Source organism: Leucopleurus acutus, assembly GCF_964270905.1.
Source record: "Leucopleurus acutus genome assembly, chromosome: 11".
NCBI classification, from domain to species: Eukaryota; Metazoa; Chordata; class Mammalia; order Artiodactyla; family Delphinidae; genus Leucopleurus; species Leucopleurus acutus.
In genome coordinates, this window is record NC_139152.1 from 56,487,620 (window position 1) to 56,500,667 (window position 13,048).

General features: G+C 39.4%; 1 protein-coding gene across 7 annotated transcripts in view; it reads left to right on the top strand.

The window, feature by feature from the left end:
- The first annotated feature begins 3,339 nt into the window (after positions 1-3,339).
- CPSF6 (cleavage and polyadenylation specific factor 6) overlaps positions 3,340-13,048 on the top strand; it is a 33,861-nt gene continuing 24,152 nt past the window's right edge. For all 7 annotated transcript variants that reach the window (XR_014326565.1, XM_082849401.1, XM_082849403.1 and 4 more), the window contains exons 1-2: positions 3,340-3,441; positions 11,282-11,491. Coding sequence is in view for 6 of the 7 variants with exons in the window: in XM_082849401.1 (XP_082705527.1) it covers positions 3,382-3,441; positions 11,282-11,491 (270 nt within the window). In the remaining variant the exon portion in view is untranslated. The remainder of the gene's footprint in view (positions 3,442-11,281; positions 11,492-13,048) is intronic.

Here is a 13,048-nt window from a genome sequence, read left to right on the forward strand (position 1 = left end):
TCATAAATAAAAAGAAATCCACTTCCAATAACTTTAAATCTCATATTTAAAGCATTTGTTATAATAAATCCCACTTATTCATTTATTAAAGAAAGAAAGAAAGAAAGAAATACACTTCCAGACATGCACAGTAAAAGAGCAGAAAACCAAAGTGTAAGAGAAAAAAATCTTAAAAGCAGCCAGAGGGGGAAATCTCCAATGACCTTCAATAAAACAGTCATGTTAACAGCTGACTTTTCACAGGTAGCAATAGAAGTCAGAACCTTGGAGTGATTTTTAAGCGTACTGAAAGAACAAAAACTGCTTTTACCCCACTTCTCCTCTGACTCTTGCCTTGCTCTTTCACTTATAGGACTCTCGTGATTCCTTTGGACCCACCAGGAAATCCAGGATAATCTCCCTATCTCAAGATTCCTAACTTAATCATATCTGCAAAGTCTGTTTTAGAATGTAAGGTAACATATTCACAGATTCCAGGGATTGGGATGTAGAACTCTATGATGGGCCATTATTGCACCTACCACATTACCAATCTAAAAAATGCTCTTGCCCTTTATCATGAGTGGCTCTTTTTTTCTATGAAGCCCCATAGGAAAAAGGAAATCAGTGTTTCCAAGAAGCAGAAGCAGATAGGCATTTTTCATACTATGTCATTTAAACCACTATCAACCTTCAACCTTGGTGAGGTAAATATTATTACCCCAATTTTAAAGATTCTGAAATTGAACATGAGAGAGGATAGGTAACTTGAAGGAGGTCATCTAGGTGGTAAAGTGTCTGACTAGAAATTTGTATCCAGATCACCAGACTGGTCTCTAAGACTCCAACCAAGCTTTTCTACCATATTAAGCACAGTTATCACTTGGCTTATCATTGTATGAATAATTTCTGGGCAGTATGTATCTTATGAAACACACTCTAACTTGGTGGGTTTTAAAAAAGGTGAAAAAGAAATAAAGAATGGGAGAAGGTTTCAAACTGGAGAGACACCTTTGAATAAAGTGTGGTAGTCCACACTTACCTGAGGGGATATGTTCCAAGACCCCAGTGGATGCCTGAAACTGCAGATAGTACTGACCCCTACGTATACAATGTTTTTTTCTGGACTAATAGGTATTAACACACATATGTGGAATTTAGAGAAATGGTATAGATAAACCTATTTACAAAGCGGAAATAGACACAGACGCAGAGAACAAACGTACGGACACCAAGGGGGGAGGGGTGGTTGGATGGACTGGGAGATTCAGATTGACGTATGTACACTACTATGTGTGAAGTAGATGGCTGGTGAGTGCCTACTGTACAGCACAGGGGGAAAAAAAGGTACAATCTGTCTGCAGGACATATATTAAGTAAACCTTAAAAATGCATTCCAATATACTTTAGATGCAGACAAATACTGTTTGATTCCACTTATATGAGGTACCTAGAATAGTCAAATTCATAGAGTCAGAAACTGCATTGGTAGATGCCAGGGGATAGGGGCGTGGGGAGGGGGAATGGGGAGTTAGTGTTTAAAGGGGACAGAGTTTCAGTTTAGGAAGGTGAAAAATTCGGGAGATGGATGATGGTGAGAATTGCACAACAATTTGAGTGCTACTGAACTGTACAGTTAAATATGGTTAAAATGGTATGTTTTATATTATGTGACTTTTACCACAATAAAAAAAACATTAAAAAAAAAGTGCTAGACAAAAAGATGATTCATTTCCAGGGCTGGTTGGAGTGGGATGGCTAAAGATTACTTGACACTACTAAGAACGGTAGCAACTTAAAACTTAGAAATTGTCTATTTCCAGAATTTTCCATTTAATATTTTTGGATTGCAGTTGACCCCAGGTAACTGAAAACCTCTTTAATGGAGGACTGCTATATTGGTGGCAAAAGCTTTCTTTATTAACCACGTGACTCCGGTTAAACCACTCTGGTTCTTTTTTTATTTTATTTATTTATTATTATTATTATTTTGCGGTACCCGGGCCTCTCACTGTTGTGGCCTCTCCCTTTGCGGAGCACAGGCTCTGGACGCGCAGGCTCAGAGGCCATGGCTCACGTGTCTAGTCGCTCCGCGGCATGTGGGACCTTCCCAGACCGGGGCACGAACCCGTGTCCCCTGCATCGGCAGGCGGACTCTCAACCACTGCGCCACCAGGGAAGCCCCCGTTCTTTTTTAAAAAAATAAATTTATTTATTTGATTTATTTCTTTTTGGCTGCGTTGGGTCTTCGTTGCTGTGCACGGGTTTTCTCTAGTTGCGAAGAGCAGGTCTACTTTTTGTCGCGGTACTCGGGCTTCTTGCGGTGGCGGAGCACAGACTCTAGGCACACTGGCCTCAGTAGTTGTGGCACACGGGCTCAGTAGTTGCGGCTCACAGGCTCTAGAGCGCAGGCTCAGTAGTTGTGGCGCACGGGCGTAATTGCTCCGCAGCATGTGGGATTTTCCCGGACCAGGGCTCCAACCCAGCTCCCCTGCATTGGCAGGCGGATACCCAACCACCATGCCACTAGGAAAAACCGATTCTTTAGGTCTCTGTTCCCTTTCTCAACTGTAAAAGATGTTTGGATTTAATGACACCTTTTCCAGTTTTCTGACATTCTTTGAGTCTAAGAGTGAAGCCCTTGCCTGAAGATACCTCCACCTTATAGGGTGGGTCCGAGGGGGACCGCATTCAAGTTAGAGGCATTTAAACTATCCCAGAGAAAACCAACTGCAGCTCAAAGGAGGAAACAAATGAAGAGAGATGAAAGGTTGGGGGTGGGGGGAGGTGGGACGCGGAGGAGAGGAAAGAAGACGATGCCGATGATACAGATGGAAAGATAAACAGCATGCAAATGACACAAGTAGCATGCAAATAACTAAAGATAATCATCAACGGGTAACTAGCGTTCACAAGGTAAACGAAATTCTGCTGGTCTCTGAGGTTGCAGGGGTGAGACATCCTCTCTGGGCGCTCACAGAAAGCGGAGCTACACTTTGTATTTCATCGTAACATAAAACTTCCACCTCTCTAAAAGCCCTGGCTGTGAGAAATGTAAGAAAAACCGAGAAATGAAAATATCACAAAACGCTTGAGTCTACCAGGGACAACGTGAAACCACAGTCTCTGGAAATAACTGGGACCACCCCCGCCCCTCCCCGCCCCGCCCCCCAAGCCTAATCCAGACACACAAAAGAAACCGCTTGTGCCCTCCGAGGTGCAGTTTTGATTCTCCGCCTGCGGAACTGGCGGCAGCGGAGCAGACGCACGCCCCCTGCCGCCCCCGCCTCAGCCCTCGGAAGTGACGCAGCGCGCCCCGCCCCCGCCGCTAGATCCGCTGCTGCTGCCGCGGCGGGCGGACCTGCAGGAGGTAGCGGCGGCGGCGGCCGAGGCCGAGGGAAGATGGCGGACGGTGTGGACCACATAGACATTTACGCGGATGTGGGCGAAGAGTTCAACCAGGTACGTGAGGGCCCTGGGCCCACGCCGCCGAAGTAGGCGGTGCTGCGGCCGGGATGCGGACCCGGGGCCCACCGTGGGCCGCGAGCCGCCGCGGCTGCAGCCCGTGCGCCCTTGGCGCCTGTGGGCCGCGCCGCCCGACCCAGGCGCGGCGCCCCCTTCACCCCTCGTTCTAGCACGTCGTCTTGCGGGCGGCAGGCGCCGCCACCCGCCGCGGGTCCCCGAGCGCGGACGCGGGCCGCCGTGCAGCCGCCGCCGACCCCTCCCTCTCCGCTGCCTCGCTCCCCATTGTTGGCGGCGGCCGGCGGGCGCTTCCCGCCGTGTTAGGCCTGGGCGGAGGGGCGGCTTGTGCGCGGGGGGAGAACGGGCCGCCCCTGCGCCCCCTCCCCGGCCGCCGGGGCGAGGAGGAAGCCTGGCGGGGCGCGCGCCGGCCGCCGTCTCGCCCCCGGCCCTGCCGCTCGGGCTCCGATTCTTCCGGTCGCTCCATTTTGTCTCTGTCGGCGCACGGTCGCCTCATGGAAGGCCGCATTCACGGCCCTTTGTATCCCGCGCGCTCTGCTTCCTGCGCTTTCCTGCTCGTGTTTGCGACAGGTTTCGGCGTGGCGCCTTCTTCCTCCTCCCCTCACACTCCGGGAAGGCGGCTTCGTGGCGGGCAAGTTTGCAACAAGTCCTTTGACTTTCGGACCCATGGCTCGTGTTTAAAAAGTCGGTTCGCTGCCTCCCTGCCTCGGTGGCCCAGGGCTTGTAGTGCCTTTGAGGCCCAGTCGTTCGTGCTTGGCCTTTGTGATGAAAATACCTGTGAAGATAGGTGGCCCGGGCGAAAAGGAAGACTTGGACGCCCGAGGGCTGGATGGAACAAAAAAAGGCGGTAGCTCACCAAGAGATAAGAGGTGTGATGAAAGAATCTCACCCGAAATTCACGTGGTGTTGGTTTTAAAATAAAGGATTGTAGCTATGACCCGATTTCCGAAAGCAAAATGTTTACTGTCCTCCGAGGGGTTTTGAAAGGCTGGAGAAAGTGAGAATGCAAGGTTTTTCCGGTATCTCACTGGCCACAGTAGCCTAGAAGGACTAGCTGTGGAGCTATGATGTCTGATGTTGGGCATCCTTGCGAAGGGTTGTTACTAGAGTAGTGACGTTTAAGCTGTAAGCCTACTGCTCACATCTCTACTCCCTTTTATGTAGTAACACATTTAAAAAATTAAATTGTGCGTAATTGCAGTGCACCTAATCGCTTTATCTCTTATATTTTCCAGGTCCATATGAGAAGCTTAGTAAAATTCTGGTTAATGTGTTTTTGTGGGTTTTTCCCCCTTCCATTAAGGATCTTATTTCTGACTAGGGGCTAAAGATTTTATTTTAAATAGGGAAAGCTAGAAATCTTTTCTGGTTTTTTTGAGGGATGATTGTGCCCCTGGTTTAAATATTAGAAAAAAAAATGCAATTAGCTTTAAATGTTTCCTACTCCGATAAAGACTGAATATTTAAATGTAACCCACTGTAATCAAACATTAAGTTTAAAAATTTTTCTTTTTTGTTGTGTTTATATTTTGGATATATGATGCCTGAGTTGTGTCAATGACAGTTTAGAAAATTACCTTGAGTGCTAAACAGAGTCAGATTCTAATCCTTTTTTAAGGTCAGTAGACAAAGACTTCTCAGGAAATTTCTTTTCCTTTTATTTATCAAATAAGTGTGACATTCCATCGAAAAGGGGTCCATATCTGGAAGTAAAGGAAGAGTTAAATGTTCAAGACAGTCTTCATTAGCTTTCTTACAAGAAAATATATGTGCTTTGTCTTTCTACCCACAATAAAGGAAGAATTGGGCTACAATTTTAGAAGTTGAGCTTTCTTCAGAACCTTTTAATTAAATATTTTTTAGGCTTTTGCCTGTTTAATTTGGGATGGGCATTTCTCTAACCTGTATAGCTGGATGTAGTGATACTTGCTTATCCCTGTGCAGCAACTAGTGCTGACTGAGCAGGAGGTAAGAAGAGGTTAAAATTCTGTGACCCTGATGAGAAACTGCTTTAAAGGGTTCTTTTAAAAATGTAACTTTTTGTTGATTTGTACATATAGTATTATATTTCACACATAGTTGCATGATTTTTACTAGAAAGATATTTGTACTTTTCAATCGGTTAATGGGATTAAAGAGACTTTGTTTTTGTTATTATTTTGCATATCACTGGCCTTTGTAATCTGCTTGCTGTGGTAATTCCTGTTTAAAATATGGCCACATAAGGATAGTTGGTGGATTTTAAGGTTCATCCTTCATTTTTAATAATGTTACTATCATTGAAATATTTATCTGAAATTTTATCAGAATTAGAGGCAACTACAAAATTATTATTGATTGTTTTATTTTGCACTCTTACTTTGCAGTGACATTACTTCTGCTGGTTGCTGTAGTAAACTATGACTTTTTTTTGGCTGTGTTGGGTCTTCGTTGCTGCACACAGGCTTTCTCTAGTTACGGTGAGCGTGGCTTCTCTTGTTGCGGAGCACAAGCTCTAGAGCGCAGGCTCAGTAGTTGCGGCACTCTAGAGCGCAGGCTCAGTAGTTGTGGCGCACGGGCTTAGCTGCTCCGCGGCATGTGGGATCTTCCTGGACCAGGGCTCGATCCCGTGTCCCCTGCACTGGCAGGCGGATTCTTAACCACTGCGCCACCAGGGAAGTCCCCACTATGGCTCTTTATTTTGTTGTAGTTGAGTAAAATGTTTTGCTAAGTATAACGGGTCATGACTTTGGCTTCTAAACTGCTGTAAACATTTGAAAAAAATCTTTGTTCTTCAATGTGAGCTGTAGTTTTAATTGCACAGTATGCTTTGAAATTCTTTGTAATACATGTATTTTTCATTTTTTTAAATTTTAAATGGTCATACTTTTATGATGCTTTTTTTTCCATGTGTGTTTTGGTATAGAACAGTATAATAAACCTATTTCAAAATATGAGATATTCTGCTGTCTTAGAAGAAACTTTCATTTGGATATGGTGTGAGAAAAAGTTAGTGAAACTATAGAATAGTTCCTTTCTTCACCAGATAAATTAAGAATGGAGAATGAAGAATGAAATTGGAGAAAGGGAGACGGCACAAGGGACTCAACTATTCCTTATAGCTGCTCTTTTAGTTCTTAAGTTGAAGGTCTTTGCATGTAACCAACCAAATTGAGAACAGTTGCTCCAGTGGAAGAATTTGAACTTCCAAACCTCTACCTTGGATTTGGAGTTGAGAAGAAAGTGGGTGGTTTCAGCCTCTATAGTGTGTATCAATTCAGTTTGAACTGGGATTTGTACTTGAAGGTAGTAACTAGCCTAATATTTAATAATTATAGATTTTTATTTTGACCAAAACTAAATTAAATTTTTTAACTCAATTGTTTAATATATCTTGAGTATTTGTTATATGCCAACAAGGAAGGATACAAAGTTTAGATAGTCTGTCCTTAGAGTGCACTGTAGTGGGATTGGGAGACACATACATAAATATAACACTGACAGGTCATGTGTTATAGAAACCACTCCTTTATGTGTATCTTTATCTGTAGAATTTTTGTTGGCAGAGGAGAGGAAAGTCAGGTTCTATGAACTTCAGGAAAGCTTATGCTGGGTGCGTTGAAATAGTGTGTATTTTGCTTGTTTGGGGAGGAAAAGCTCTTAATGTGGCATTTAGTTATTGATGTACCTGGTGGTAGGTCACTGATAGCAGTGCTCACTTAGTAATCTGACCATCCAACTTTAAAATGAAAATGTATATAGGTAGTGGGAAAAAATTCATTTGGAAGCTAGAGACCTAGACATGCTTATAACTCTACTTGCCTTTATATCATGAGTCTTTATAGTTTATATTTAGTTATTGTGTATCTACTATAGCCAATGTCTAGCTAATTTTGGAAAATAAGTTTATTAGGCAAATATCAGTGAAATCTTATTTCTGATAAATTTATGTTGAATAGAGAACCCTCTAAGATAAGGCTTGTAAGGTGGAAACTGAGGTAGGTAGAGATTGATTCAGAAACTTGGATAGAAGAAATGTTTAGGGGAGCTGGAACTCTTCTTACTCAGTTTTATTATTTATGAGTAGTTCATTCAGTTGCCCACTTTGTGGTTTATGTGGCATATTTTTAGTACCAAGTTGGCTTCCTTACCATTAGTTGAGCTTTTTACAGGGATTACAAACTAATTTTAATATCTACTTGAAACATAGACAAAATCAGAAAGTGAAGTATTTTAAAAAGATAAATATGTATTAGATTGTTTGCTGTTGGATTTTATGTGCTGGTATATTATATTCTCTTCCATGGTATAGAATACATTTTGTAAATGCAAAATAAAACCTTTCCCCCTGCTATATTTCTCTAAATGGAAATGACTATTAAATTTCCTTTTTTTTTTTTTTTTTTTTACTGCGAAGACTTTGAACAAGTGGCCTTTGCTGTGCCATTAGTGGTAGTATCATAGAATGCAGGAGTGGTATTAATACAATTTTAGGACCACCAAAAGCAGTCTTGGGCCTATCAGGGAGAGTGAAAATACAGTACAACTATACCACAGTCATCCCAATAATGGTATACAGTATATCTGTGACATGAAAATTTTATGGGAGGTGATTAGGGAAAGTATGTCTAAAAAATAATTCTTTGGAGGGAGGGGTTAATGATAATGAAAAAAAGGTTGAGAAACACTGCTTTTAAAAGGAGCTGATTGAATTTTGGTTATTTTACTATCCATCTTAATTTAAGTGTTTTCTCTGACTGGGCAACAGCTACTCATATATCATGAGGAACATAATCTTGAAGTGTACAATCTTGAAAGGATACCTTGCCTTTAAAATGATTATAGTAATTAGAATGTAGGGAATGAAATAACTTAGTGGATTTTTTAACAAACCCTAAGAGCTGTTGCCTACTGGAATTTATATGTAATGTACAGCTCTATTGGTGATTAGCTGCTATGAAAAGTAGATAGTTACAATTGGGCAGTATTTGGTATCTAAAATAATTAGAGGGGTAATGTTGATTATTTTTTGTTGTTGTTGTTTTTGAATGCCATTAAAATTTCCTAATGGTAATAATCAAAAAGACTACATAGTAGAACTTGACACTGTGGGCTATCTCTCTTTGACAAAGTTTGTCCAATAGACTTTCAGAGCTCACCTTCTTTATTTGTGACACATGATATACATTTTCCATAATTTCTGAATGTGCATGTTTTCCCCCTTTTTAGAGTGGGAACAGAAAGTAGGATGTGTTCTGTGTGTGTGTATATATATATTTTTTTTTTCCTTAATCTGGAGGATAGGTGTGATATGCTAAAGCTGAAAAGGAAGATTACTGATACTACAGAAGAGTATGTGTTTTGAGTTGCATTTTAGTAATGGTGGCAAATGTATTCAGATTCATTAATATTTTTTCACCAAGTCCAAATGCATACCATTGGGGCTAGAAGTACAGGCTGTGGCCTTGGAACTGAGCGAAGCTAACTAGTCCACATGGAGATCAAACCCCAGGACCATGGTCTCAATTAGCATCATACTTCAACCAATTGGAAGCAGTCCAGCTACCAGACAAAATGGCTGATCCTAAATATTGGTAGAATCATATCAGTATGGAAAATTGGTTGGTGTCAACATAGGAATTCGTGGATGGACAAAAATAGTAAGTCATGGTGATTCACCAGGTTAGTGTAGCTGCAATTATGCTTGTAAATGATGTCTACTTATGTGAACATTTTCCTAGATTTACAACTAATGAAAAATCATGTTGTGTTAACCTGTTTCATGAAAGTGTAAATCTAAATACTTTTACTTTAGTGCTGCTATTAATAACCCTTGCATTCTCTTTTACTCTCCCTCAGACCATATAGTGTGATTATAGTCTCTGCTGAGGAGGATGGAAACACAACTCCTTTTGAATAATAGTAATAATAATTCTACTTGATGTACAGAACTGGATTGCCAAAGAGTCTAAAGTGCCCACTACCCCTTGCGGGAAGGTTTTTAGTATCTTAAGTGTGTGGAATCACTGCTGCAGCCATGCCACCTGAAGCTTCAGCTACACTGAAACTTCATAACAAAACTCACCCTTCTTTTTTCTAATTTTTGCTTATCACTGCGATTTGATCATGTTGCTTGGTTTTTGAAAACTCAGTTCTCAAAGGTTATTTTGGTATTGTTGTACAAACAAAATTATGGCATTATTCAGTGACTTGTGGTCTTAGTTTCTGCCCATTGCTAATGATGGTTTTGTTCTCTGACTTACCTTGAGATTTTTGTTCCTTGTTAAATGTTACAGACATTCAACCTGGTTAACAATGTTATGTAGTGATTCTGTTACATAATCAGTAAATTGGATAACTTCGTTATGCAGAAGGTTACCTGAAATGACTTTACAAATTTCAGGTCCCTTTGGCTATGCGTTATAAGTGGTATTTCCCCTTCTAGATTTTTTTCTTTTTCTGTTTCTTTTTTAAAAAATCTTTTTCTGGCTCCCTTCTGAATAACAAAACAACAGCCATGTTCCCTTGGGGCCTATAATAAAAATATTTTGTTGATCTGTTCACAGTCATCACAAATATCTTCTCTGTGTCATTCTTTATCCATATAATAGTCCCTAAAACTATTAGCTTTTCCTTATGTGCCATTTGTATTCATCCTTAGTGAATTGTATTAATGGAGATGATATGAGTTATGTCTGAACTCCTTAAGTTTATTGTTTCCTAAGTGTAATTGCCTCTCTTCCCTTATTATCTCAAATATTCTACCTCATAAGAATAAAATAGTTCACATCCATCTAGGTACTTGGCGGTGGAAAGGGAGGAAGATAAAAATAGAACTTTTCCTCTGATACTGGCTAGTCAAGCCTGTGGCCCAGTAACTGTTACCAAAGGCAATTTAAGTGGTGTTCAGTGTTCTGCCAGTACCTGCATTTCATTTTTCTTGTGCTTATTTACAGATTGAACCCTATTTTTCCATTTTTCTCCTGTTCACATATTTGCTTTTTTTTCGTTTACCTCTTACTTGCATATCACTTGGGCATGTAAGTGGCATCTACTAGCATTGCTTTAATTCTGCTGCTGACAATGGCAAAGCTTTACTAGATCCTTGTTCGTATCCCTTTTCTCTTGGCTATGTAGATATCTTTTGCCAATTGACTAAGAAGTCAGGTAAGCATTAACTCTTTGTTGACGGAGAATAATGAAACTATTAATAGATACTAATTTGGATAGTTTAACCTGTGTTTTATTTATTGTTTCTCTTTCCCCTGTTCATTTGTTGTGACATACGGAATCATTTACATACCCACATTTCTTTATCCCTTTCCTATGGCTTAGCTCACTATGCTTTTTCTAAAACTAATAGCTTTCAGAGTTGGGAAGCAAGATACTGAATACCAAAGAAAACAATAGTTGTATTTTCCTGTTAAATATTAAAATATTTGTAATGGCTCTGATTTTGTGATATTTTTGTGTCAAAAAAATGTAAGCCCATCTATTTGTATTCATGTGTTGTTACTTTTAGAGTATTTTATTTCCATGGAAAGTTTTTTATTATTACTTTATTTTGTCTACATGTTATTCTATTCCTAGAGGAATGTTATTTCCTGTATTATAATAAATATCGGTGGGAAAATAGGATTGATTGTATAGAAATTTGCTTTATAGGCACTGTTCAAGAAGAATACGTCTGTGGCATAAAGTGAAAAGATTTGTACTGAGATCTTTGGCTGTTTCTGTCTTCTACCAAATGTTTAAAACAAAATAGTTGAATGAATTTGCATTCAAATCTGTTTAGTAGTAGTCTGACTATTGTATAATCTAGAGCATTATTTCTGTATCTCAGGAAGCTGAATATGGTGGGCATGATCAGATAGATTTGTATGATGATGTCATCTCTCCATCTGCAAATAATGGAGATGCCCCAGAAGATCGGGATTACATGGATACTCTCCCACCAACTGTTGGTGATGATGTGGGTAAAGGAGCAGCACCAAATGTTGTCTATACATATACTGGAAAGAGAATTGCATTATATATTGGAAATCTAACATGGGTAAGTGACTTAACATATGAATAAAAGCATAGGTGATTGATTTCAAACTGCTTCAGTAGTTGGTTTTCTCCAGTTTTATAAAATAAGAATTTGAAGTTACTAGATTGGTTCTACATGCTTGCTTATGCAACGAGGAGGGAAATACAAGTACCTTTAAAATATCGTAAATTCCAAATCTTCTAGTTCTGAATTTTGTAGACATTCAACTTGTTTTGGTAGAGATTCCAGTTAAATATAGTTCGATTTTATCTTCAAATCAATTCTTTTTATGTTACTACTCCTACACTTCAGCTATCCCAGTTTTACAAAGAAAAATGCTCACATAAAGGTCTCAAACCGAGATTCAGAAGTGCAGGAGAGAAACACAGTACAACTCCTGGTTTTAAGAGTTTTCATTATCTAAATCATACTACAGACGTGTTGAGTTTCATTTTTGCTCATAAATTTGAAATCTGATTTATGGAAATGCTGCTATGTACATTGTATTTTAATTTGGGTTATTTATGAGACTGTAGGATTATTATTGGTTGGGAGTTTCATTAGCTGGATGTTCAGTGTTATCTATATTTTATTAGTATTAAATCTTAAATATTTACTAAAATAGTTCTATAGAATTTTTGCATCTCTACTTAGAAACATTTGTTACACATAATTGAAAATTTTTTAGTTGTCTAGAAATCAAAACTTGTTACTGTTCCATTTCCTTAATAGCATTTTATTTTTAAATGTTTACATTTTTAAAAAACTAATTGATCTATCTCCCACTACCCAGTCTGAAGAAATTTTTTTTTTTAAGTTTTTTGGGTTTTTTTTTTTTTTTTTGATATGGACCATTTTTAAAGTTTTTATTGAATTTGTTACAGTATTGCTTCTGTTTTATGTTTTGGTTTTTTGGCTCTGAGGCATGTGGGATCTTAGTTCTCCAACCAGGGATTGAACCCACACCGCCTGCATTGGAAGGCAAAGTTTTAACCACTGGACCGCCAGGGAAGCCCCTGAGCAATTTTTAAATATTGGAGACAGTAGCAATGTAGTTATGAAGAGTATGGTTGCTAAGTAAGCCTCTGAATCTTAGTTTTTACATATGTTAGTTTTATAACCTTGGAAAAGCTCTTCAACCTCTCTATAACCTCTCTATCCCATGTGTAAAATGGGAGTGATATAGGACTTTTATGTTTTAAGAATTAAATAGTTGATATAAAGTACATGGTAGGTACTCAATACATGTTAGGTGTTTTGTTTTGTTTTGTTTTTTTCCATCTTGCATTGAAACATAAGATGGAGTTTATTTCCCCAAGTAATTTCCTTTAAGGAAAGGAAGTGACAAGTGACATTGGTTTTATTGAAAATTTAAAGTTGTAGCAGTTGAAAGCTGGAAGAGACCAAAAACTCATTAAGAGTTTAAAAAAAAAAAAATCTATGTTCTCTCTAAGGGTATGTAGCTTCTAATTTCCAAAACTCTTATCAAGGGATAAAATTATATCCTCAGGTGCTTTTGTGCTATTTAAAAATTGAAGGCTGACTGGCAGTAATTGTACTTAATTTGCACTGAGCATT